Source organism: Grus americana, chromosome 17 (assembly GCF_028858705.1).
Source record: "Grus americana isolate bGruAme1 chromosome 17, bGruAme1.mat, whole genome shotgun sequence".
Taxonomy (NCBI): Eukaryota; Metazoa; Chordata; class Aves; order Gruiformes; family Gruidae; genus Grus; species Grus americana.
Window position 1 is genome coordinate 8,603,038 of NC_072868.1, and position 25,457 is coordinate 8,628,494.

The 25,457-nt window shown below is 57.0% G+C and overlaps 3 protein-coding genes across 7 annotated transcripts; 1 reads left to right on the plus strand and 2 right to left on the minus strand.

The window, feature by feature from the left end:
• Positions 1-93: 93 nt before the first annotated feature.
• On the minus strand, positions 94-2,439 carry LOC129214201 (E3 ubiquitin-protein ligase RNF182-like). Of its 2 annotated transcripts, none has more exons than XM_054845493.1 (2): positions 2,159-2,439; positions 94-1,691 (listed from the first exon to the last, which is right to left on the minus strand). In XM_054845493.1, the coding sequence occupies exons 1-2, from the start codon at positions 2,349-2,351 to the stop codon at positions 934-936; spliced, it is 951 nt and encodes a 316-aa protein (XP_054701468.1). In that variant the 5' UTR covers positions 2,352-2,439; the 3' UTR covers positions 94-933. The 2 variants fall into 2 exon arrangements, with proteins under 2 accessions (XP_054701468.1, XP_054701469.1); XM_054845494.1 differs by having other exon boundaries at positions 2,155-2,436.
• Positions 2,440-5,461: 3,022 nt separating this feature from the next.
• Positions 5,462-18,323, minus strand: PCIF1 (phosphorylated CTD interacting factor 1). Of its 3 annotated transcripts, XM_054846031.1 has the most exons (19): positions 18,187-18,323; positions 17,838-17,946; positions 17,584-17,757; positions 14,836-14,974; positions 14,514-14,638; positions 13,906-14,043; positions 13,359-13,489; positions 12,974-13,128; positions 12,605-12,752; positions 12,312-12,395; positions 11,654-11,758; positions 11,435-11,534; positions 11,067-11,229; positions 9,654-9,826; positions 9,081-9,167; positions 8,367-8,551; positions 7,762-7,855; positions 7,366-7,541; positions 5,462-6,564 (listed from the first exon to the last, which is right to left on the minus strand). In XM_054846031.1, exons 4-19 carry the CDS (start codon positions 14,957-14,959, stop codon positions 6,315-6,317), a joined length of 2,238 nt encoding a protein of 745 aa, XP_054702006.1. In that variant the 5' UTR covers positions 14,960-14,974; positions 17,584-17,757; positions 17,838-17,946; positions 18,187-18,323; the 3' UTR covers positions 5,462-6,314. The 3 variants fall into 3 exon arrangements, with proteins under 3 accessions (XP_054702006.1, XP_054702005.1, XP_054702007.1); XM_054846030.1 differs by lacking the exon at positions 17,584-17,757; XM_054846032.1 differs by lacking the exons at positions 11,654-11,758; positions 17,584-17,757.
• PLTP (phospholipid transfer protein) lies at positions 17,694-25,110 on the plus strand. Of its 2 annotated transcripts, none has more exons than XM_054846040.1 (16): positions 17,694-17,825; positions 21,454-21,572; positions 21,798-21,897; positions 21,974-22,102; positions 22,262-22,417; positions 22,589-22,652; positions 22,785-22,848; positions 22,967-23,058; positions 23,181-23,357; positions 23,510-23,569; positions 23,671-23,832; positions 24,035-24,102; positions 24,185-24,227; positions 24,420-24,483; positions 24,571-24,647; positions 24,761-25,110. In XM_054846040.1, the coding sequence occupies exons 2-16, from the start codon at positions 21,461-21,463 to the stop codon at positions 24,899-24,901; spliced, it is 1,509 nt and encodes a 502-aa protein (XP_054702015.1). In that variant the 5' UTR covers positions 17,694-17,825; positions 21,454-21,460; the 3' UTR covers positions 24,902-25,110. The 2 variants fall into 2 exon arrangements, with proteins under 2 accessions (XP_054702015.1, XP_054702014.1); XM_054846039.1 differs by lacking the exon at positions 17,694-17,825 and adding an exon at positions 20,478-20,732.
• Positions 25,111-25,457: the final 347 nt, after the last annotated feature.

The following is a 25,457-nucleotide window of genomic DNA, read 5'->3' on the forward strand; positions in this document are numbered from 1 at the left end:
AGAGTGAGAAGTGGGGCTGGGGGAGCTGGCCGGGGAGGGAAGAGGGGACCAGGAGCCCTGGGAAAGCACAGACACGGGGCAGAGCTGTATGGCGGCTTTTAATATTCCTAAGAACTAGGAAACTGAAATCAAAAATAGACTTTGCTCTTCTTGATAAAAGTAATAAAATGGTTAGCGGTGTTAAATTAATCCTTACAAAACAAAACCCAAGGAGGTTAAATAAAGCCCGGAGGCTCCGCATAAAAACCACAACGACTACAAAACAGCTGCAAAGACGTCTTTACACACCAAAGAAACTCCTCTTCTCCACTCCTCCCCTATACGGTACACAGCGTCAGCGAACACGGGACTCACACATGTGGGAAAGAAACACGGATGCGATGGGAGCAGCCCTGCGAGGAGCACGGGCGCCACGGACAGAACTATTTACACTATGGCCGCAGAGCTGTGCTGGTGCCAGTCCGGCCGCAGGAGCCCCCGGGCTCTGCCCGTCCTTCTCCTGCTGGCACCGGGCTGCGGCCAGCTGCCGGGGCCCCTCCAGCCGCGGCGCTGGGCACCGAGCATTCACGCTTCCTTAGTTGGGATTAGCCTCCCGGCTGCTGCTTTGCTCTCGGCCCAGCTCCTGCTCTTTGTCTGCTGTGGAGGAGGAAGAGGAGGAGGATGACAATGAGGAGGATGAGGAGCTGAGGGTCCAGCCTGAATGCCTGTAGGCTGCAACGAGCTCCTGCAGCCGCTCTGACGTGGGCTCCCACTCGACAAAGCCCGCACTGTTCTGGAAGGGAAGGCAACAGATGCTGAGCATCTCCCCGTGGTCCAGGCACACTGCCACACTGTGGGTTGGCCATGGATCGGGGAACACCCGTATCCCAAGGGACAACGCTCCAAGGTGCCCAAATCCTCCCCAGCGCAGGCACAGGGCTTGGCCATGTGGGGTCAGGAGTGGGGGAACCCGAAGACCTCCCGGCATAGACACTGGCAGAGGCTGTAGATGATGCAGAGGAGGAGGGTGCAGGGCACAAGGCTGACGAGGACGATGCCCAGGCTGTGGTGCTCGATGAGCAGGAGGTAGATGCCGAAGGGCAGGGAGCTGAAGTAGAGGAGGCAGAGGACGCCCAGGATGAAGCGGGGGACAGCTCGCCACCCCCAGGAGCGCCACTTCTGCCCGGGGCTGTGGCAGGGCAGCGCACCCAGGCTGGCAGGGCGGTACAGTCGCACCACGTCCAGACTGCCCAGGCCCTCCGGTGGGGCCACATCCTCCGGCACCTCCAGGATGGTGACGACCAGGCAGTCAGGGTTGGGTGCAGGCTCTAGCACGCTGGGGCAGAGGAGGACCTCAGGGGAACGGGGGAGACCCTGCTTCTTGGCCCGTTCATGGCCCATCAGCAGCACCAGCACCTCGCTGTCATCCTGTAGCTGCTGCACGTCTCCACCGGGCACTGGGCTGTGCTGGCGGCAGAAGGGGCAGCGGAGCTGGTGGGGTGACACGTTCCCCAGCACCACCATCTTGCGCAGGCACTTGGCGCAGAGGCGGTGGCCGCAGCGGAGCAGCTTGGGTCTGCGGGCACGGGTGTCATAGCGGCTGTAGCATATCTTGCACTCCAGCTCGGGGCCTGTGAGTGCCGGCGGCTGCAGCCCCCGCTCGCCGTCCTGGTGGGCCATGCTGCTGGAGGGCTGGCCAGGGGCTGTCCGGGCTGGGGGAGAGGGAAGACGCTGTGAGCGAGGCCTTGGGGGGCAGGTTCCGGGCCCTGCTGCACCCCACAGGCTGGGTCCTGCTCAGCCCTTTGGGCTCCATGGCAGAGCGGGGCCGGGGGGAGCGGGGCACCGGCAGCAGCCCCCTCCCAGGGCCGGCACAGCCCGGCTCTAAACACCGGCTGGTGCCACCAGCGCTGGGACTCGCCCCCTCCCCGGCCTCCGCATCTGGGCGGGAGGAAGACATCTTCCCAGGGGATGGGACCGGCCCCAGGGCCCCTCCGTGCTGCGGGGGTGGGGGGCCCCGGGTGCGGCTTGTCCCTCCCCGTGCGTGCAGGTTCCCCAGAGCCCCGGGGCAGGGCCGGACACCGGGCTCTGCTGGCTGCCGGGACCCCCTGCCCTGCAACCCCCCCCGCCCCCGCCGCAGGGCAGCTCCCAGCCCGCCCCCCCCCCCCCGCCCCGTACCTACGGTCTGCGCCGGGGCTCCTGGATGGGACGCAGCTCTGGGTCGGTCCCCGGCCCTGCGGCCCCGGTGGGCCGAGCTGCGGCCCTGTCCGCAGAAGCAGGCAGGATGCCGGCGGCGGTGTGAGCCCCATGGAGAGGCGTGGGGCGCGCTGCCCGCCACGCTGCGGAGGCAGCCCAGGCGCAGGGGCTGCCAGCATCCTCCGCGGCGTTGGCCTGGCAACGCGGAGCGGGAGGCGGATGCTCGGACGGCCGGGGCCGGTGCCGGTGCCGGGGCCGGTGCGGTGCGGAGCCCCGCTAGGACAGGGTCAGGCCCACCCGCTCCGCAGGGCACAGCCAGGGCAGCGGGGTACCCCGGGCCCCCGCCGGGCTGCAGCGGGTCGGTGCGGGCGGGTGGTGCGGCTCCCTGCAGCCCTGCGCTCGTGGGCAGCCCTGAGGATGCTCCTTCCCTGCCTGGGAACTGCAGGCAGTGGTCCCTGGGGCCCTGCAGCCCCCGGCCCGGGGCGGAGGGTGGCCGCCACAGCATGGCAGAACCTCTGCCCTTCTCTGGCCTGGGAACAGGTGGCTCCTGCTTGGCACCAGGGAGAGAAGCTGCTTCACGCATGAAGTGCCGAGTGAGGAGGGCTCTGTACACCCATACTGGAGCCCAGCAAGTCACCAGCAGCACAGGAAATCCCATGGTGCAGAGAAACGCTCAGTGCCAGCAATGCATGCCTGGCCACCTAATGCCACTCCTGCACCCCAGGGAGCCAGGGCTGGGGGCACTTGAGGGGCCACAACACTTGCCAGATCCAGGCTGGGCATGGCTAAGCCCTTGTCACATCCCTCTTCACAGGTTGTGTCTCCCCAGCCCATGGCAAATCCCCCCCTGCAGCTGCAGCTCTTGCAGGGTTGTTTCCAGCAGCCCTGAGGGGCAGCAGCTGTCACAGACCCCCTCGCTGCCCAGGGCTGAAGCCAGGTTGGCAGCACTGGTTCCTCCCTAGTGCAGACAGGGCAAACCTCCCTCCTGCTGCGCTGCCAGGCAGGAGAGTGGCAGCGACCATGGGCGGCAGTGCTTGTGGGGACGACGGCGAGGACCCCATGCAGTGACAGCTGACCTGGAGACAGTCCTAAGCCCAGGCAATGTTGGGGGTTTCCAGCCCCTTGGCAGTGATGGGGTCACACCTTGCTGCCCTCATCCTCCTCAGGGCGCAGGACAGGGTATCTGTGCTGGTTAACATGAAAATTACGGGGTTTTTTTCTCCACGCAGGGCTCTATTCACTGAGCTCCATGAACTGCCCAGGTAATTATTGTTCACACCCTGGCAAGTGCAGTGTTGGGCTGCAGCTTGGCCCACGCCAGAGCAGCCACTTGGGCTGGAGCTGCCCGGAGCAGCGTTAGTGAGGGGCCTTTCAGTTCAAATTGTCAAGGTTTGGCAGAGTCTGAAAGAGCTTTTATTCCAGGGGACCAAGCAGCATCCAGCTCCCAGTGTGACTGCTGACCTTGTACCCCACACCGTTCCCAGCTGTGCCCCCAGCTGCCCCCATCACTGCAGCCTCTCACACAGCTTGACCCAGCCTTGGTCACCTGCCCTCGGCTTCACCCTTGGTATCGGCTCAGTTGGGCAGTGAGCAGTCCCGGGTACTGTAGAACGGCCACCACCGAGTGCCTTGGTGGGAAGTGTCACATCTTGTCTTGCCACTGGGCTGATGTGGGTGCCCAGTGCCAGCCAGTCTCGCTGCCCCAAGGACTGGGCAGCTCAGTCCTGCAAGCAGAACCTGCTCCTTGTCCCAGCCACGCATGCCTGGCCCCTCCACCCTCACCCAGACCCTCCACCAGCTGTTGCTTCGTCCCTGCACTCCTCCAGAGCCCACCAACCGCTGCTGCCAGGGCTCAGCTCCTGGTGTGATCCTGCAATTAAATATGTAACAAGGTAATTGGCCATCACCTGAGAGAGCCAAAGCACTCAGTGAGAACAGACTGACCAAGGAGCAGGTTTGCTGACGCTTCCCAGCATCAAAGCGTGTCTCTGGGTCACCTGCACTTCAGGAGCAGCCTACCTTGGCTCAAAATAATGAATAAAAGAAAAAAAAAGTCTTTACAAACTGCTGCTTTCACTGCTGGAGTTCCCAGCTGTCATTAAAGGAGGTCAATGATCTCCTCGTCTCTGTCATTGAAAGCATCCCTGGAGAGCTGCTGAGATACTGGGAGCAGGCTGAGCAGGCAGCGCATGAGGCTGGGCTGTTCCTGCCCACCGCAGAGCAGCACTGTTGCAGCACCAGTGCTGTTGGCCACAGAGTGCCAGTGAGCGACATGGATCCAGGATTCACGGTGCTTCCTCATGTCATGGCTTTTAACTAATAAATCTCATGACCTGTTTGACCTGTGCTGAGCAGCACAGCCCCCCACAGCTGCAGGATTACAGGCTTCCAGGCAACACTAACCCACCCCGGAGCATTTTCCTTTGGGACAGCCAGGGAAGACAGGCTGCCACAGGGCCTGCAGCCCACCCAGAGGCACAGTGGGCTCTGGAGGTAAAACCGGAAAATTCCCAAACCTCAGAAAAGCTGGGCCAGAGAACTACCACTGCTTTTAACTCCCAGAGCCGCCCTCACCTCGTTAGGCCAAGTGGCGATAGTGAAGGATTCCTTAATCCAACAGCCAGGGACAGGGTGAGATCGATGGCTGGCAGCTGAAGCAAGACCAGTCCAGCCAGGGAAGGTCTGCACTTTCGGAGTGCGGTGCATCAACCTCCAGGCCAGTTCCCAGGACAGTTCCCCGCTCAGCACACACATCCCCCCAGGCCGGCATTAGGGACTGACCGCAGGAAAGCCCAGCCAAGCTCTCACCCCTGCACCAGTCACTGTCCTGCACCGATGAGGCTGTGCCTGCAACATGGCTCAGCCCGGGCCTCCCCGATCACAGGGCGAAGGGCTGCCAAAGTGTCAAGAGACCCGGAGCAGAGACCCCAGGAGGAAAAGCTGAGGAGCTGGGTGGTTCTGCCCTGAAGAGGCTGAGGGCCATGATAGCTGCCTACTCTTCTTGTACGGCCATTACAGGGAAGAGAAAGCCAAACTCTTCACAGTGTCGGCAGACAACAAACCAAGAGGGTGATGGTCAGGCTGCTTTTGGGGGTTTGCACTGGTCGTTAGGAATAAAAATTCACCAGGAGGGCACTGCAGTACAGAACGGTCAGATGCCAGATAGTTCTGAAAAAATAACAACCAAAAACCCCAACGTTTTTCTACCTTTCAGCCAGAGACAGAGATGAGGGCAGGGGGTAACCACAGGCCCCTGGCTGACAGAGAAGGAAAGGCACAGACACGGGCAGAGCTGTATGCTGGTTTTTAATGTTCCTAAGAACTAGGAAACTGAAATCAAAAATAGACTTTGCTCTTCTTGATAAAAGTAATAAAATGGTTAGCGGTGTTAAATTAATCCTTACAAAACAAAACCCAAGGAGGTTAAATAAAGCCCGGAGGCTCCGCATAAAAACCACAACGACTACAAAACAGCTGCAAAGACGTCTTTACACACCAAAGAAACTCCTCTTCTCCACTCCTCCCCTATACGGTACACAGCGTCAGCGAACACGGGACTCACACATGTGGGAAAGAAACACGGATGCGATGGGAGCAGCCCTGCGAGGAGCACGGGCGCCACGGACAGAACTATTTACACTATGGCCACAGAGCTGTGCTGGTGCCAGTCCGGCCGCAGGAGCCCCCGGGCTCTGCCCGTCCTTCTCCTGCCGGCACCGGGCTGCGGCCAGCTGCCGGGGCCCCTCCAGCCACGGCGCTAGGCGCCGAGCATTCACACTTGCCATCCATCCCTCCATCTGTCCCGCTGTCCTTCCACCTGTGCGTGTGACCCAGCTCCGGCTGCCCCTTCCCTCGGCGCTCTGGCATCGAAGGGGCTGCCTGCTCCTCCTGCTGCACCATGCTGGGTTCCCTTGCCCTCCGGCGAGGGCTGCAGCTGAACCTCCTCTCCCCGCCAGTGGCCGGGTGCTCCCTGGCGCTCCTGGGCAGGGGCGGCATGCAGTTCGCAGAGGAAAGCAGGTGCCGTGGAGCTGCTGCGCTAGAGTCCCCCGGGCCGGTGCTGCGCAGCCAGCAGTCTCTCCACTGTCCCAGCAAGCCTCCTTGGGGCCGCCGGCACCTCCCCTGCTGCCTTGCACCTCTGCACCTTAGTTGGGATTGGTCTCCCGGCTGCTGCTTTGCTCTCGGCCCAGCTCCCGCTCTTTGTCTGCTGTGGAGGAGGAAGAGGAGGACGATGACGAGGAAGAGGATGAGGAGCTGAGGGTCCGGCCTGAATGCTTGTAGGCTGCAACAAGCTCCTGCAGCCGCTCTGGCGTGGGCTCCCACTTGGCAAAGCCCGCACTGTTCTGCAGGAAGAGGACGGCTGTATTGTGCACGGCCTTGTAGTACATCTCCTCTCTGCAAGGGAAGACCACAGGCACTCAGCATCTCCCTTGGCCCACCTGCCCAGGAGTCACACAACTGCCACCCAGATACACTTCTTAGCACCTGCCCCTCCTCTTCCCGCATGTCGTGTTTAGGACAAGTCTCTGTCCTTTTTTCTCATTATTCTGAGGAAAAGAGCAGGCAGAGTGCAGTGTCAGGCATTTCTGAGTAAAGGTAGAGGCTCATGAACTTTCAGAGAAGCACTGATGCTGCATAGCCATGTAGCTCTCTACCAGCATGTGCACTGGGACATTGCTGTCCTTGAAGGGCACTCACCATGGTAAGGCATCAATTGTAACCAGGTACAGAGGATTTAGTGTTTAAGCACTTGTTGCTTAAGCAAGTTGTTGCTTGAACTTGTCGCTTAAACAGCAGACCAATGGCCAGCTTGCTCCACTGAGGACCAAGATCCCACCGGCCCCTTGCTTCCGCTTCCCCGAGTGACATTGAATTTGGCAGCCCAGTAAACACTGCTCAGCTGGCTCACCAGACCAGAGGGCTGGCAGAGAAGTGGGGACAATCACCACAGCACCACATGCATGACCCGTTCTGACTGGATGGGTCAGCTTTTTGTTAGTGAAGTAACTCAGTAATCATTCAACAAACGCAAAATTCACAACACCCTGTACGCCTGTCTTAAAAATCCAGGGTGATTATGCACTATGTTCTTCCTTGCCTGCTCGCTACCTCCCATTGATTTAAACTTGGGATAGGGTATTTCTGTCATACAGCTTCAGAAACACATTCCCAGAAGGACTCTAGAAAAAGGCCTACTTTTTGCAGACATGCTGAGACCCGCTGCGGTATTCGTGATCAAAGGCTGGCAGGATGAGCTGGTGCCGCTTGAACTTGCTCTGCTCCATGCGGGTCAGGGCTGGTGTAGGAGGATCCCGCCACTCAGGGATGAAAACGATAAAGGAGAGAGGCTCACTGGAGTTCTCCAGCAGTTTCTAGTTCAACAAGAAAACAATCAATCTCAGGACTGGCTGAGCAATGACATGTCTAATGAGTTCTACTGAAAGGAAACTTTCCTGCTCCTAGAGTGGTGCCACAGCAGTCACTGTCCTTTGCCTTCTGCATTACAGCCCTGCTGTGAGGGTGCGGGAGCAGCGGGAAGAGGACTGACTGTGCAGCTCCGTTCAGAACAACTCCACAGGTGAGGGAACATACCTCAAAGTGAGAGACCATGGCATCCATCAGCTCCTCACAGAACGGAGGATTTGCCTCAAAAGAGCCACTTATAGGGAAGAAATCCAGGCACGGGCTGGAGGAAAAAGGGAAAATCCCTGTCAGAGGAGCTAGACTTCTAATTTTCACACCTTAAAAATCATCTGTTTCCTTAGAAAAGGCAGTCATATTGTCAGAACGCCTGAATTCCCAGCAGTACAGGGCCCGCCACTTCTAACAGCAGGGCTGGTCACTGGGGTCACACTCCCTCTGCAGTCACGGAAGGTAACGGCTGATTCAAGCTGACTGCTTGAGGGCCCAGGTCTCCCTTTCCTCAGAACAAGGGCACGCGCTGGCAGACCTATAAACTGCATTGCTCCAGGGACTGGAGCCCTCTAACTACACTAACGGCACACTCCTGATGGTCTCACAGCCTGTCTGTGTCCACTCATTGCCTTCAGGCAGGCCTGAAGTACACATCCTTCTGAGCAGACATCACGCAACCAGCTTCCGCCCTGAACGCACAGACACGTCAGCCTGTCTTGAGTCATCGCACGTGCATGCACCCACACAGAAACACAGCAAGGGCACCGGAACGAAAGACTCACCCCCTGGATCCAAAATACCCGTCTGTATCCAAGAAGGCCGAACAGTACTGTTTAAAATAGCAATTCAGGGGCGAGGCAAAGCATTCAAAACTCACTCCAAAGAGTTTATGGAGAGCTTCAAAGACGTGCACAGGAAGTGCCCCCTGCAGACCAGTTCCTTCGTATAGACCCACACCGAACATCATCTGAGGAGAGCAAACCCTGGTGAGCCGTGCCTGCACTCGCTGTTCCTGCTGCTCCCTTCACTGACCACGGACCCAGGGCCACACGTCCATGCACCCACTCCTCTAGGTATGCAGGGCCCCCTCGTCCTTTCTCAAATTCGTGTAGGTCCCCTGCATGTACCCAAGAATGCTCTTTAGGTATTTCATCCGACTCAGGCCCCACAAACCAACTGTCAATTTTCACATATACCCCCCATGAACCTTTAGCTGGCCCTGAGAATCAAGGTTTCTTCTCATAGAAACCTCAGAGAAGGTTTCTTCCATAAAAATTTATCTTTACCCACCCTGACATCTCCTATCAAGATCACAATTGCTCCCCAGACTGCAGTCCTATCTGAAAACACCAGGAGCAGACGACAGACCTGGTTTAAGCCCTAATTTGCACCAGGCTCCCAGAGCTGTGAACCTCCCCCAGAGCAAAGACAGTTAAGTTCAGTTCCCCACTCTTACTAAGGCTTTCTGATGTACAACGACTGTGATGATCCAGTACCTGGTATCGACGGAGAAGGCACCAAACCCTGGGCAGAAACTTTTCAAAGCCAGAGTCGTCAATGCAACTGTACCGATAGAGAAGCCACTGGAAGAGAAAGCGCAGCCATTACACACAAACAGAATCAACAAAGATATGACAGTACACAAACATGCCATGACATAGAGAGGGACACTGATGAACAACAGGAGCAGGTGGGGCCCTGTGTGGAGGCTTTTCAGTACATCTGCTTTTATCGTGCGAGTGAACCACAAGCTCTTTACTAGCATACATGAATGTACCACATCAGCAAGTGTCTGTCATCAAGGGCTGCCTTGCTGTGAGTACGACCATTCTTGCAGCACAGTACGTATCCGCAGCATGCACGAAACACCTTGTAAGTATGGCCAGCAGAAGCCTGACCCTGGCTAAGGTGAAAGTAGCTGTCCTCATTTCTGCTACTGTTAGGGCAGTGTCTGACAGCCTCCACCATGTCAGCACTCCATCCCTCCTCTGGGAGGACAAGGAGAAATGAAACCTCTCACCAAAGAGCAGTTTGTGACAAGTCACGCAGGACCAGCAGTCAGCCCTTACCAGCTTGCTGAAGTAGTTGCGGCTCACTTTCACCATCTCCCCCTTGTACCGCACACATGCCACATTGTTTTCCATGTGCATTTCCACGCTGGGGAGTGGTGGGGAGGGGATGGCCAGTCTCACTGGGTAACAGTATACAAGCCTGTCCTGGACTTCAGGAGCTTCTACCTCAGCTACGGAGAATAGAGAAAACAGCCCATTAGAATCCAAGGATGGTTGGGACAGATCTTCCACCTCAAAACATGCAGCGACAGGAACAGGGTTACAGGGCTAAAGAGCAGACTGGCCACCCCAAAAACACCGTAGTGGTCCTTCACAGATCTTGTAGGCAGTTACCTAGGTTCAGTCTGATTACCCAAATTAATTCCATCACCCACTGCCAGAGCATAGAGAGGACTCATTTCACAGTATTTCTCCATCTCTAACGCAGCAGACCTGTAGACTGTACACAACCATTCCAGCATTGTGAGGCATGCTCCAGATGAATAAAACACTTTTCTTGTCATTACTGTTATTATTTCAGGTTGTCCCAAGCTGATCCAAAGCACAATAAATATTCCCAGGCTGTCAAGTGCAGGAGGCAAAGGAATCTTCCTGCCACCTTGTGGTTATCCATCGGGGACAGCAGCTTAGCCTCAGCTTCAGTAGGAAAAAAAGAGAGCTCATGGGAAAGATCAGTCGGAAAGGATCACAGATTCAATCGGGTGGGAAAAGAAGCAGCAGGAACAATCAGTGAAAGGCAGACTGGGATCTGAAGGGAGTCTGAGGAGAGCTAGGACACAAAAAGGAAAAGAACTACAGAATGGTGGTGATAAAGGAAGCAGGGACCATGGAAGAAGGAAAAGGTGACTAGAGGTACAGACAAACTAGGAAGAAAACAAGGAAAAGATCAAGGAACGTGGATCCTCTGTTGGGAAAGGAAGAAGGGTGCCTAGTGATGCACTGGGAGGCAGAGGAGTGCAGAAGGTGCTTAGGACCCAAGAAATGGGGCAAAGGAGAATACAGGGAGGAGAGAGCACTTGACATTAGGAAGGGGAGTGTCGGCTGTCCCCAGGAATTCATGAAGAAGCAGAGCAAAAAAACACAGTCCAGGGAAATGAACTAATGCCCTTTTCAGTGTGGTCAGCTCCTAACAAGTTACTTAATTCTGACAAATCACACATTTATGATGTCTGATATTACAGCTGGTAACAGTACCTGATGGAAGACACCTTGCTACTGCATAGGCACTGTGTGACTCTGCCAGCTAAGACTGATGCTGGACTGGCTATTTCTGACTCTATTAAATTCAACCCCGTGGACTCAAAGCAGCTCTCCCAACAGATAACGCTATTTGAATGGGGACAGGCCAGAGCACATCGCCTCTAGGTTGCAGCGCTGTAGCCCTATAGCTCTTCAGAACTGACTGCGTACCAGATATATTGTTCTCTTTGAGGATGGCAAGATGCTTCTCCCGGATCCGCTTGACGTATTCAAGGGATATGTAGTAAATCTTACTGCAGATGCCTTCAACAGAGTCCTTTGCTGCAGCAGACACGTGGGGCCCACATTGTTTGCGTAAGTGCTCCAAGCGGTCCTGCAGAACCAGAGAACCAGAGAGTCCCTTACACAACCCACCACCGGACTCCCCAGAGGTCTGGAGAGTCTCCATGCTGCTGTCACTCCCATTTCACAAAGCCAAGGACCAGAAGGACCTTTATCTGGCCCCAACACGCCTCCCCCCACCCCCCATCCTTTCCTAGGCTCCCTGCGCTCAGCTGCACGAGCAGAGGGACACTGACCATGTAGTCCTCCTTAGAGGCAGAATGGTCCCGTCGCAGCCAGCTGAAGGTGTCCTCCACATTCCACTTCACCACCTTCCTGCTGTCTGGAGAAGCACTCCTGCACAAAACGGAGAAGCAAAGTTTAACCCACAGCTGCACGGCAACATATTCCATCCCACCACAATGGTTTTCTGTCAGCGGCGGAACACAGCTGCTGACACTTCCTCAAGGCCCTACCCTTTCACTCCCCTCCAGGCCTCCTCTGGAAAGTGCTTCCAGACATTTGTATGACTAGGAACTGCCATGCTCTCTCCAAAACAGTGTAGCTGTCTTCTGTCCTCTCTGCAACAGGAGAGGCAGATAAAGCATTTATCTATCACGGAAATGGTCCATTTTGATCTTGCCTCTCATTTTCAAATGTAGCCACTGCTAGGAGCTTGTGACTGAGAAAACTACCCCGCTAACAAGCTTTTTATTTTCCCCACAAGACTATCTTCCTCAATTCTGTCCTGCAGTATAATAAAATACCACTCTAAGCTTGTTGCTCTTTAATAGCAGTGAGTGCCCAAGCACTCTTGTGTTTTTTTTTCTCAGAGATAAATATGACAGAAGGCATTCCATGTCCAGTATTTCAGATTCTCACTTGTCTCTGCATACAGTCAGCTTCCCAACATTAAATTTTACTAATTAAATTAAACATCAAATTAAATTTTGATTTTACTATGAAAAGATACCTCCAGCACTGTTGTTTTTTTCCTGTACATTCCTAATCTTGCTTTTCCTCAGTAAAATTATGACCAACACTGTATAAGGTGGGATGCAGCAGCCCTTTCTAAAGTCCCTACAACCTTTTTCTCTTTTCTGAACGTGACAGCACTGTAAGAGGAACTCTCACCTGGATTCAATCAGCCGTTTCGCAGCCTCAGCATACTTGAAGAGCAGTCTCTTGGCTTCCTCACGGAACTTGATTCTGGATAACCTGAGGTAAGTATAAATTCACATGTATCAGTTCCACAGCTGCCACGAAGGCATGGAGGGCCAGGTCCAGTTCCCAAGCTTTACATCACCAGCACCCTACCATTTCATCAGCGAAAGTAAAACACAAAAGCACAGAACCATGGCACGTAAATCACTGGACTAGCCCATGACAAAAACATCCCAGCAAGATGGCCTGTCTTTGAACAGTACCTGATGGGAATGTCATTCATGATCTCTCTGAACATGGAAGGAGACACTACTGGCTCACAGTCACTCGGTAAAAGAGGATCTGTCCCTTTATCAACCACCTTCCTCTCCAACATCCAGCGATTAAAGGACTCCCTTGGGGGGTCAATCCCTGGAGAAGCACAGAAAAAGGGTCTAATCAATACAATAAAGAGAAGCTCTGATAAGGACTTCAGCAGAGTTCTGTCTAATGAGTTCACAACCAACAACATCACAGAGTATAACCATCACAAAAAGAGATCACAAGGACAAGACAGATATAAACCGGAAGGAAGAACCCCACAGTACTGCAGGATTGAGAAGACAAGTAAGGGGAACCCAACAGAAATTTACCTTCTCGCTGTTGGCAGAGCTCACGATAATGTTGCCGCAGCTTGAGAATGAGCTGGGATCGAAGCAGCTCCACCTCAGGGTGTGGAGAAAGCACTTCAGATGGTGCTCTCTGCTTAATCACTGCATTTGTCTGAATATCCAGGTCCCAATATACTCTATGGTAGAAGCAAATGTCATCAGGATGGCCAGATCATTGACTAATTATCAAATATTACTTCTAAAGATGCTTCCTTGGGCTGTTTCACCAACCAGGAAATTGAACTATCAAGACTCCTTGCAAAGATATAAGGGGGTTTTACATCCCTCAGGTTCTTCTTCAAAGATGTCTGGAAAAACAGGTGTCTCTCATCTACCACTGAGAAAAGAACAAATGGAGACAACTCACTCAGTTGGTCGTAGAAGAGCTGCCTGTTGTTTATCTTCGGGTGAAACACACCATGCCTTCAAAACAGAGGTTCCTGGAATACTGGGAGAGCTGGGGACTGGCTGAGCAGCTGTGTTCCCTGGGACGTCCACCTGGGTGTGTAAAAGATGAATTACTGCTCCACGGACAGGTAAAGGGGAAGCAGCCCAGTACACCTAACAATCCTGCACCTCTCAGGATACCCCCATGAAATGCTCGAGCACATTTTGCCTGCTGTTGGCATAAGTTAACATGGACACGCAAGATAACATGTATCTCGGTCATCATCTGTTATCTCCCAACTCCCATACTCCACCTCAGGCTGTAAGAGAGAAATGGCAACTTGGCAGGACCTGAGTCTGCTTCCACTTTTGTACTTTCTGAGTGTCAGCTGTCACAGCTTGAGCTCTACTATGGTGGCCTGACCTTGCACAGTTCAAAAAAACCCAACAGGTCCAAGCTCCACACTCCCTAGGTTTCAGTTTGAACAACATCCTTAAGCCTATTTGTTTCACAGCAGCAGACCCACCTTGGGCTTTTTCACACTGTTGCCGCTCGGTGGAACCTCTTCAGAGAATCTCCTCTTCCTTTGCTTGCTCTCCACAGAGGTATCTATCATCCCACCCTCCAGTGGCATTGGAGCCGCATTCAATCCCAGAGGGTCTGACTACGAGTATCCAAACAACAACAGCACAAGTTAGTTCATCAGCTGCCACTGCAGAGTCCCAAACAAAGGCAATAAGCACTCTTAATTTCCCATTTCACTGCCCCAGGCTCCCATGTGGATGGAAATAAGGACACCAATTCTCACACCTATAGAAAGCTATAAAAAAATCTCTTCTAGACCTGTGTCCGTATGCTTTTTTTTTTAAGACTTATATGACAAAAATGCAACACAACTCCTCCAGGTTGAGTGTTCTTTGAGCAGTGCACTACACCTGGAACAGCACTACCTGAGCGTGCACCTGAAGGAGGAATATTTCATCAGAACCAAGCCAGACACTGGACTCAGCAAGGAGTTCTGAAGGTAGAGAAGACCCTCCCACATGTGCAATTTGAAGTTCACAAGACCACGGCATCTGTCCCTGCAGAATATCCCAATATTGGCACAGGCCCTCAAGATGAGTGCTTACTTACAATGACATCGTGCTGTCCCAGAACAGGCATTTCCCACAGAGACTGGTTAGTGAAGCGATTGAAGTAGTAAGGGCGATTCTCACGCTTGCTCCAGCACTTCTCCCAGCCAGCCTGCACCAGCTCATCTGAGAAGACAGTGAGAGTCAGGAGAGGAGCAGTCCTGAACAACAGCCCTGCCCTTCAGGTCCCCATTACTGCCACAGCACACTCTGAAATATGCATCATTCCTAGCATCTCTCAGCAGCCTCACTTCACCTTCTCTCCCCTGCTAGCGGGCCCTGCAGAACTCCGCGCTCAGCCTTCCCAAAACCAGAGTCAGTACCTGGCAGGTCCTGTACCAGTCGCATAGGTTTGGGGGAGCTGGGCTGGTTCTGGTTGGAGGTGCCAGGTGAGTGACTCATGAGAGACGCTTCCTCCGCAGGGCTTCCGTGATTCTCATTGGCCATTTCTCAGCAACCGCACTAGAAAAAAATACACAGAAAATCCGTGTTACAGCAGGAAAGATTCCAGATCCGCTTGGCCCACTCAGCTGTAACACTACAAGTTCATTCTGACAATAACACAGGGTTTGAACCAGTACACACAAAACAGCACCTAAGTCCTGAAAAATACCTGTTATCCTAGATACAGCTAGCTATGAGGAATGCTGAGCTTTAAATGCTGTCAACCAAGGAGTTCTTAAGGCCAGCATTCAAAATACTCACTTTTCAGCTAGATCTCTCCTAAAAGTGCAGCGCCTGGTCCCATACATCAGGACTGAGAGCATAAAAAATAAAATACACTCCTCTGTAAAGACATATCACCTTCTGCCATGCTAATACTACTAGTCATAGCTGATCTGTTATTCTCAGAGACAGTTTAAATCAACATTTACACACACATAACTACACATAATTTAAACAAAAGGCCTTTATTAATGAAAACGCTTCTGCTATATAAAATAGCCCTAGTGCTTCACTAATAACAACTTCTGTGGTTCAGAGAACCGCAGGTTAGGAGTCAGAAACTCCTGAATGATTTTCCTCAGTATGCCCCACACCCAGACCAGCTGTAAGGCCTCAGCCAGGCTGTTTTAGCCTTTGGTACTTTTTCATCTTCATAACAACAGTTATGTAAAAAAAAGGTCTGTTGAAACAATAAGGCTCATCTTAATCATAATTTAATGTTGCCAGCTGGAGAGAAGCAGCCAGGCTTTTCCTCTCTTAGTCACCATTCTTCCCCCAGGGAAGTTTCTGAAAGAGCACTGCAGATTGCTCCTCTCTGGCAGCCTTAAATACAGTGGCAATGAAGTGAGGGGAAACAAAACATTTTAAATAATTACCATCTACCTCAATTACTTAACTCTATTCAGGCCTTTGGAAACACCCTACACAATACCAAAGTTAGGGCTGCAGTAGCACAATCTTGTATACAGAAGTGTGTTTTTTAACCAAACACCACAGTAGCCCCAGCAGTAGCTCCCTTGTATTATCACCTCTTAAGTAAAAACCCTGGTTTAGTTTGCATGCCAAGTTATTTTGGATTTATTCACCCTTGCTCCCCTTCCTGTCCATAAAACTGTGCTGGCTATTTCAGAAGAGCAGGATGATAGGAGCTGACAACAATCAAGAATTAGGAGGCACTAGCTAAGTTGTCTGTAGTTCCAGTTGTGGAATCAGTGTGATGCAGGCCAGCGCTGAGGAACACTTGACCCTTCCAGCATCTCGGAAGATGTTTCTGTTCTTCCAGCAAGGGTAAGCAAGGAAAAGTGTGGCACACTGCAGAAACCCAGAGTTTCGGTCTCTGCTCAGAACTAGGCAGATAACAATAACCAAGCCCACAGGCAAAAGCGTCTGCTACAGAGCATACCAACACAATCACATGTAATTGCCTCGGCAGGTGAGCATTGCACAATATTTGTTTACTCTCACTTCCTCCTGAACTCCAACCCCACCATGCCCTCTACAGTCGTTTCGCTTCAGCTAGCTGCCAGAAAGGCAGCAAGGTTAGCCCACCGCGGCAGCAGCTCAGAATCGTGTCAAGGCCGTCAGGGCAAGGAAGCACACTGGAGCCCGAGGGGCCCTTGGGCTGCAGGGTAGGACCCTCAGCAGGCAGCACGGCAGGAACTTTTGGAGAACGTGTTTAGCCCCTCCTCCTTAAACTAAAAACATACTTGCACATGCAGTTGCTGATGTGTCCTGCACATTACACAGATAACACATTATAATGTGTTGTACTGACAGGACCAGACCTCCTAAAGGGAGCCAAGGTTGTATTTCAAGATGTTACAGAGAGCACTGGGTACCAAGATCTTCCTAGACTGGACAGCACACATCAGGTGCAGTGACTTGCCAGTGATTTTTCCACCACTGATCACTCAAAACAGCTGTCAAATAGGGTTCACTGGTTTTGCCTTCTCCCATTTATGGATAAACTAAAATGGTGGAAGCAGACAAGAAGCTTTATCACTTGATCAGTGTTAATGAGTATTAAATCCAAGTACCCTTAAGGTCTGGGAAAAGGAAAAAGCAAACTAAGAGGAATCCTGACAGAAGCAACTGTACTTTTATGTAACTAATATTGGAATTTAGACAGTGAAAGGGATCCAGAGTAAGCATTTTATGGTGATTATGGTATAGTTTTTATACACCATGGCAATGCATACAGTACTTCACAGACACGGTAGAACGCTGTCCCTGCCCAGAGAGCTTACAACCTAGGAGCAGCAGCACAACCAGAGAGACCACAGCAAGGTGGAAGAAGACACAAAGTAAAGAAGTACAGCAAACAGGATCATCATTTGTTTCCATTTCACCGAAGTAGGATTTTACACAAGACAACAGCAAATGCAGACAAAGGAAAGCAGCGACAGCCCCCTAGGATACAACAAGGTTCTCCCTCATCCCAAAACCACGGCTGCTTCGGGAGGCTGGAAGCCAGGCCACTGCCTCCTTCCATCGGCACTTTTCCCTTTCCCGAGCACCAGCCCTTCGCCTGGTTAGGCGGGACAGGGGATGAGCAGAGCACAGAGCTCCCGAGGCAGCACACACACGTGCGACGAGCGCACTGGGGACCGAGGGACCGTGTCTACCGAGGGAAAGCATGCTGCCGGGCAGCGCGGAGGCAGCTCCCGGGGCTGCCCTCCCAGAGGCGGTGACGGGACGGAGCTCCTCAGCGCGGCGGGCCGGGACCGGTGGGCAGCTACGGGCGCCGGTGCCCAGCGAGTGCGGAGCGGAGGAGGCGGCGGCGGCGACAACTCTGCAGGCTGGACAGGAGGAGTCCGGGGACACGGTCTAAGCGGGGCGGAGGCCGGGCGGCCCCGCGCCCGGGCAGGCGAGTACTTACGGTGGCGGGCTGCCTGGCGGGACGCGTGGCCGTCGCTCCGTGCTCGCCGCTGGCGCGCCGGGGCCGCATCCTCATAGCGGGGCGTCCCGCGCCTGGCCCGCGGGGGCCGCTGCGGAGACAGGAGGCCGTTACGGCGCGCCGCGGGGGAGGAGCCGCCGGAACGCGCGCAGGCGCGGCGGCGGGAGCGCGGCACCCAGCGCAGCCGGGGCGGGCGTAGCGGCGGCGGCCGCGCTCTAAGATGGCGGCCGCGGGCCTGCGCCGCCTCCCCTGCGCCGCCCGCCAGCCCGTCGCCTCCCCTCATCTCCCGCTCCTCCAGGGCAGGCCCCGGCCGCGCGGGAGTACCGCTTACCTGGGCGTGAGGTCGGGGGCTGTAAGCACCGGGCACCGCTGCGTCTCCCGCCGCCGCCCCACCTCCGCCTCGCCCGCCCCACCGCCGCCATCTTGCGCCGGGACCGCGGGCTGCCGGTGCGCAGGCGCGGGGCCGCCCCGCCCTCTGCACTGCGCAGGCGCCGCCGCCCTGCCACCGCCCGGCGCGTGCGCGCTCCCCCCCGCGCCCCGGTCCGGCGGCAGAGCGCCTGCGTGGAGCCTGGCCCGCGCTTTGGCGTGCGGGAGGGCGCATGCGCGGAGGGCGGGCGGTGGCCCCGCCTGCCCCGGTGCCATCTTTGGTGTGGCGCGGCGGCGGCCCGCCCCGTTGTGGGCACGGCCCCGCCGCCGTCCCCGGGCGGTCCGCGCTGCCGTCGCTATTTCGGGCCGCGCAGCCTGTCATTGCGGCCCGCGGTGGCCGCTGCGGGGCGGCCCTGCCCGCCCGCCGCGGGCGGTTCCTGTCACAGGCAGGGCGAGGCAGCAAGCGTTCGCCACCAAAGGGCCTTTGAAGTGCGGCGGCGCCGGGGTGGAGCGGGCGGCCGGGCCCGAGGGCGGGGGCAGCGCATTGATGTGCCGGCGCGGGCGGCCGTCGGCGGCAGCGGCCCAGCTGGGTGCCCGCAGCGGGGCTTCCACCGCCCGGCGAGGTCCAGCGGCCGCTCCCTGCCGCCGCCCTGGCCCGCGGGCCGGTTCCTGGCAGCCGGTCGCCCTGAGCGCTGTTCGTGCCCGTGTGCCTGCTGACAGGAATCCCTCTGGGAGCATCCACTTACGCGTTCCTACCTACGCACCCGCTCATTTAGTTGTTAATTTGGCCCACAAGGTCAGGTTTCAGAAAGGCTCCGGTGGCTATGTGTGATGGGACGGTTGCGCAGGTGTGCACAGTCCTGTGCCTGCCCACGCCTGGTGTGGCGCTTTGCAGGTGGAGCTGGGTGCTGGCACAGGGATGGGCAAGCTGCGCTCCTCTGCCGGGCCTTGGGATCGCTGCCTGCCCCTGAGACCAGTAGCTGCTGCTGCTGCAGGAGCCACAGCCTGGCCGCCTTCCTGCACGGCCCCATGGGGTGCATGCCTAGCCACGCTCGCTGGTGTGGCTGGAGCTCCCACGGGGCCCACCTCACCAGTTCTGTGCCCACTGGTTGTGTCTTTGTGGAGCCCTGGGCTGTATGCTCATGGGGGCAGGTGTGCCTCTGCCAGCTGCGGCATGGGAGCCCAGATCCCATGAGAGAGCGTGGTGCCCGCTGCACGATGGGGGCAGCCCGCATCCAGCACAACATGACACAGGGTGGGGAAGGGGGACGCTCTCCCAGAAGTCCTGCCCTCTGCTCTGAGATCACCGGGGTCAGTTTAATGAGTTAATGCTGGCAAAGCAGTTCTGGAGGGATAAGTGCCACGTAAGCACTAAGTCTCCCTGCGTTCGGCTCACGAGCCCCACACAGCCCGGCTCTGCTGCCCTACAGCACAGATAATCTCCTGGAGCGCAAAGTGCTGGCTCAGACCAACCCCTTGTTGTACGGCCTGGGAGGGAGAGGGGACTCTGTGGAGCGACAGCATGAAGCCTCATTCCCTGGAGCAAGGAGGCTCGAGCAGCCGAAGGGGGTGGTGAGGGCAGGGGCAGCCCCTCAGCCCCTCCTGGGACAAGCAACCAGGCTACAACCCCCACAGCTCGCTCAGGCAGGGCCCTCCAGGGCCGGGGAAGGAAACTCCGGCTTGAGAAGCTGCCTGTCCTGTCCGTGACGGGTGCTTGCAGGAGCGGGATGGCAGCGTGGGTGCTGCTGGGGTCACTTTGGCAGCACTCCTCATAGTGCCACGAGCCACAGTGCCTGCCAGGCTGCTGGCAGCAAGCTGGGCAAGTCCAGGCAGAGGCATGTTCTGCAGACCCTGAGCTGCCCAGTTCATGCCAGGGGCCTGGGCAGTGGCTGTTGGATCCTCAGCATCTTCTCTGCCTTGGGCTCATGTCACAGATGGGCACCAAACGGTGTCAGCACCCCCGACCCGGGGCCATGGGGCCTGTGTCGGGCTCTGGCCCTGGCACAGACCCTGCTGAGCAGGGCTGGAGCTGGCAGGGGGTGGCCGGGGGAGCTTGGTGCTGACAGGCTTCATAATGCTGGGGGGGGGCTGCCCCAACATGACGAACCCCTCAGATCCCATTTGCATGCATGCCCCTCACAGGGCTGAGCGGTGCCGGAAAGGCCCAAGGACGTGGTGCATGGCTGTGCGTCCGGGACACGGGGAGCTGTGTTTGCGGTGGGGGAGGAAGGCAGCGTGCTCGGCCCGGAGCCTGGGTGTCTGAGCAACCCGCTGTCTTTCTGCCTGTGCTGGCAGGCAGCCGGGGCTCAGCGTGCTGGAGACCTGCATCCTCCCCGTCCCGCTGTCTCCTCCCAGCTGTGGGCTTGCAAGGAGTGGCAGCTGGTGGGATATATAAAGGCAGGGGAACCTCAGCCAGCTCAAAAGAAACTCCTGGAGCTACTAGTGTTTTCCCTCCCTCCCTTCACGTGATTCAGCTTCCCCACACCAGGGGAGCCGAGGACAAGCCTCACTGTAAGTACCCAAACTGAGCTGGCATTGTGTAGGCAAAATCCCGGTCCCTGCAGAACCTCAGGGAAGGATGGCGGCTCTGGGCCCTGGGCAGGAGGGTTCCCCCGTCCTCTCCCTTGTAGGGAACTGGGAGAAAATGCTGTGGGGGGAGCCCTGGACCTTTCCTGCAGCCTTAAGGGGAGCTCTGCCTGTTGCTGCTGGATGGACTGGTCTCAGCCCGGCATGTGGGCAGGCAGCACACCTCCATGGGGGGGCAGCTGGGGCTGCCCGCGGGGCTGGGAGGGTCCCTTCTCTGTGGGATGCTGGGGTTCCTCGCTGCAGCAGCGCACGCTGGGCTCGTGCCTTGCCGTGCAGTTTTGGGAGCTGGGTACGTTCAGGGCAGGATGGGACGCTGTTGGGGCTGGCAGGAGCCGTCTGGAGCGAGTATTACCAGGGCCCGTGCTGGGGTCTTGTGTGCAGCACCCTGGGGTGGGGGCTCTGCCACTCATGGGCTGCCTGTCCACGGGGGTTCAGGCGATGGCGACCTGGGCAGCACTAGGAGGTTTTGGGATGTGGGGAACAGCGGAGCTGTGGGGTGTTCCTTGCGGCCATCCCTTGCCCCAGGGCTGTGAGCAGGTTGGGCAGCAGCTGCCTCCCTCCCAGGGTGGCCAGGTGTCCCCCGTGTGCCCCACTGGGCCAGCCTGTGCTGACCCTGTTCTCTGCTGACCCCAATCTCCACCTCCAGGTGCAAGATGGCTGCCAGCAGCTGCCGCCTCCTCCTCCTCCTCCTGCCCTGGCTGGTCACAACCTCGCACAGCCCACCTGGCTGCAAGATCCGGATTACCTCCAAGGGGCTGGACCTGGGTAAGGGGCCGGACGGGACCCTGCTTCTGGGGCCTGGCTAAGCAGCAGGTTGGGATGCTGCTCCTGGGGTCTTCGCCCGGGTAAAGGTATCAGCTGGGACCCCTGCCTGCACTGCCTGCATGTGGGGCAGCTGGAGAGGAGCCGGGGGACTGGCTGGGGGGGTGATGCTGCTGGGAGGGCGGCACAGCCTGGCTGTGGCCAGCCCAGGCTCACTTTGCTTTGCAGTGAAACAGGAGGGCCTGCGCTTCGTGGAGCAGGAGCTGCAGAACATCACGGTGTCAGACCTGCACGGGAAGGAGGGGCAGTTCCACTACAACATCAGCCAGTGAGTGCTGCCTGCTCCATGTGTATGCGGCTCTGTCCATCTGTCTGTCCGACCATCTCCGTCCCCTCCCCTGCAGGGTCAAGGTGATGGACCTGCAGCTGGCATTTTCTGACCTGCACTTCCAGCCTCAGCAGCACCTTGTCTTCAACATCAACAACGCCTCCATCAGTCTGCGCTTCAGGAGACAGCTGCTCTACTGGTTCTTGTGAGCTACCTTCCCCCTCCTGCTCCCCCAGGCACCAGCCTACCCCATGGCTGGGCTGCAGCCACTGCTCGGCCATGCCCATTGAGTGCCACAGGTGCCTTGCTGCCCTGCAGCTGGTAGGAGCTGTGTGCACCTCTTATCTGCTCTCCTTGCTTCCAGCTATGATATTGGGTCCATCAATGCCTCTGCGGATGGCGTCCACATCCACACAGTGCTGCAGTTGTCCAAGGATGAGGCTGGGCGCCTGAAGATCTCTAACATCACCTGCAATGCCTCCATTGCCAGAATGCATGCAGGCTTCTCTGGCACACTCAGGTACACCCAACCCCACTGCAGCAGCCCTGTCCCTCCGCCAGGCCAGCTCCGCCTGTGCATGGCTCCCTGGGAGTTCCCCAGCCCAAGCAGTGTGCTCCAGCGGGATGGAGGTGCAGGGCTGGAGCCGCAGCGGGAGGCAGGCAGCCACAGAGCTGCTGTTGTGTCCTGCAGGAAGGTCTACGAGTTCCTTAGCACCTTCATCGTCACAGGGATGCGCTTCCTTCTCAGCCAGCAGGTACAGCTGAGTGGAGACAGACGATGGAGCCCTAGGGAGCCTGGTCTTACCCTGCCCCGCAGCAGGAGGAGGGTCCAGGTCCTCATTTGGACATGGGAACAATTCGTCTCAGCCTAGTCCCTTGCATTTCAGATCTGTCCTTCCCTGGAGCATGCCAGCCTGGTGCTGCTGAACTCTGTGCTGGACACTGTGCCGGGTGAGTGTTGCCCTGGGGGAAGGGACTGGCCCCTGCTCACCGTGGGGAGCGCAGAGCTGGGCAGCAGGGTGCTGGGTGTCCTGCAGGCTTGGTCACGACAGAATATCTTCCCTGGCAGTAAGGAACTATGTGGATGAGCACATCGGGATTGACTACTCCCTCCTGCGGGATCCAGCTGTCTCCACAGACACCCTTGACCTAGACTTCAAGGTGATCCTGCCCTACTGCTCCCCTCCGTGGGAGCAGCTGTGCCAGCCTGCACGCTGGGCACCACAAAGTGAGCAGGGTGGGCTGCGCTACGGCTGCAGAAACATCTTCTGTTCTTGTCCCAGGGCATGTTCTTCCCCCGTGGAAGAGAGAACCAGGAGCTGGAGAATCATGCAGTGGAGCCAGTGATCAAGGAGACCGAGCGCATGGTCTACGTTGCCTTCTCCGAGTACTTCTTTGACTCAGCCATGCACGCGTACTTCCAGGCAGGTGTGCTGGCCATAGAGCTCCAGGGGGAGAAGGTAAGCAGTGCCGGGACACAGGCAGCTCTCTACAGGCATGAGGGAGGGCTGGGCTCTGCCTGCAGAGCAGAGGAGGTGCCATCCAGGCAGCAGCTCTGCCGGGATCAACGGCAACAGCTCGCTTACCCTCTGGTGGCTTGTCCTCCCTGCAGGTGCCCAAGGACCTGGAGGTTTTGCTGAGAGCCACCTTCTTCGGGACCATCTTCATGCTGGTGAGAGGAGCACCTGGCTGGGGTGGGAGGCAGTGGGGAGCCCCTGGGGCAGAGCACAGCCCTGCCCAGCTCCATGCCTCCGGCTCACCTGCCCTCCCCAGAGCCCTGCTGTGGACGCTCCCCTGCGGCTGGTGCTGCAGGTGTCGGCTCCCCCCCGCTGCACCATCAAACCCTCGGGCACCTCTGTCTCAGTCTCTGCCTTCCTCAACATCTCGCTGGTGCCCCCGGGCCGCCCTGCTGTCCAGCTCTCCAGCATGGCCATGGTGAGTGGGACGCTGGCTGGGAGGGGTGTGTGGGGCCAAGGCTCCCTGTGCAGCCACCCTGGCGCACATGGGAAGAGTGTCTCCCACCCCATGTAGGAAGGCTCAGGTGTCCCAAAGCAGAGGGACAGTTGGGCCTGTGGGGCAAGAGGAGCAGCCAGCCTGGCCAGCTGCCTGCCTGCAATTCAGCCTTTTCTCTCCCCAGGAAACAAAGCTGAGTGCCAAAGTGTTTCTGCAAGGGAAGGCACTGCGCGTGCAGTTGGACCTGCGAAGGTAGGGCCTGTGCTGGGTTCCTGTGGAGACTGCGGGGAAGGTCCCCTCTGTGCCCTGCTCACATCTGCTTTGTCCCCTGCAGGTTTCGCATCTACTCCAAGCAGTCTGCGCTGGAGTCGCTAGCGGTGAGCAGACTCGTGCCAGCCCAGGGGGTCTGGCCTCCCTCACTAGCACAGTGTGGGGCAGGCTCAGGGAGGGGCTGCGCATTACAGGACACCCCCCGCTTCTAGCCCACCCAGTGCTAAGTGCAGGCTTGCCCTGCCCAGGCAGGTCTGCTGCCACTGCCTGTGTGCTCATCCATGCTTCTCTCCCCCCAGCTGTTCTCACTGCAGGCCCCACTGAAGACCCTGCTGCAGCTGACGATCATGCCCATAATTAACGGTAGGCACCACTGTTACCTGCACACAGCCAGGCTTGGGGCAGGGGCACAGCAGGACTCAACTTCACTGCATCTCTCCCTCCCTCCAGAGAGGACTAAAAAGGGGGTGCAGATCCCACTGCCAGAAGGCATGGACTTCACCAAGGAGGTGGTCACCAACCACGCGGTATGTGGTGGGATGGTGATGCTTGGGCCCCCCCAGGAGGCACAGGGACCATGTCCTGAGGGCACAGGGCACAGTCTCACCCAGCCTTGTGCTAATCCTCTTCCCCTTTGCAGGGATTTCTCACAGTGGGAGCTGATCTCCACTTCTCCAAGGGGCTGCGGGAGGTGATCGAGAAATACCGCCCAGCCCCTACCACCCCCACCTACCCCAGCTCATGGCCCGCAGAGCCCAGCATGGACCCCCACCAGCTCTAGCTCTTCTCCCCACTTGCTCCTTCACCCCGGACCAAGGGCAGATCCCGGGCTGGACCCGTAGACTGTAGGTAGGAAGCAGCTTCCCCGGTACCACTGGCATGTCCTGTAGGGCACCCGTGCCCTGGTGGGTAGCAGCAAAGTGGAGACGGCCACTCTGGGAACCCCTGCTGTACCCCTTCTCGTTACACTAATAAACTACTTGACTCCAACTTGCATGGCCTCATTGCTTGGAGGATGTGTCCATGCTGGACACGCAGCTGCTAGCACATGGGGAGAGATGGGGAAGGAAGCAGACAGCTCTGCTCCCCTGGCTCAGGTACTCAGGAGGCAGACACAGCTCAGAACGGTAGCAGAGGGGCTCAGAGCAACTGCACTTCCTCTGTTCTTACGGATGTTTCCAGGCCTCAGCAACCCCTGCAAAGAGGGGGGAACAGGCCCTGGCTCCCCAGCATGGCACGCTGGCACTCACCTCTGCTGGAACCTTGGCGCGTAGTAGTGTTCCTCAGAGAGCAAAGGAAAGCAAAGCGGGGGGGTAGCAGAGTGGTGTGAGGAGCTG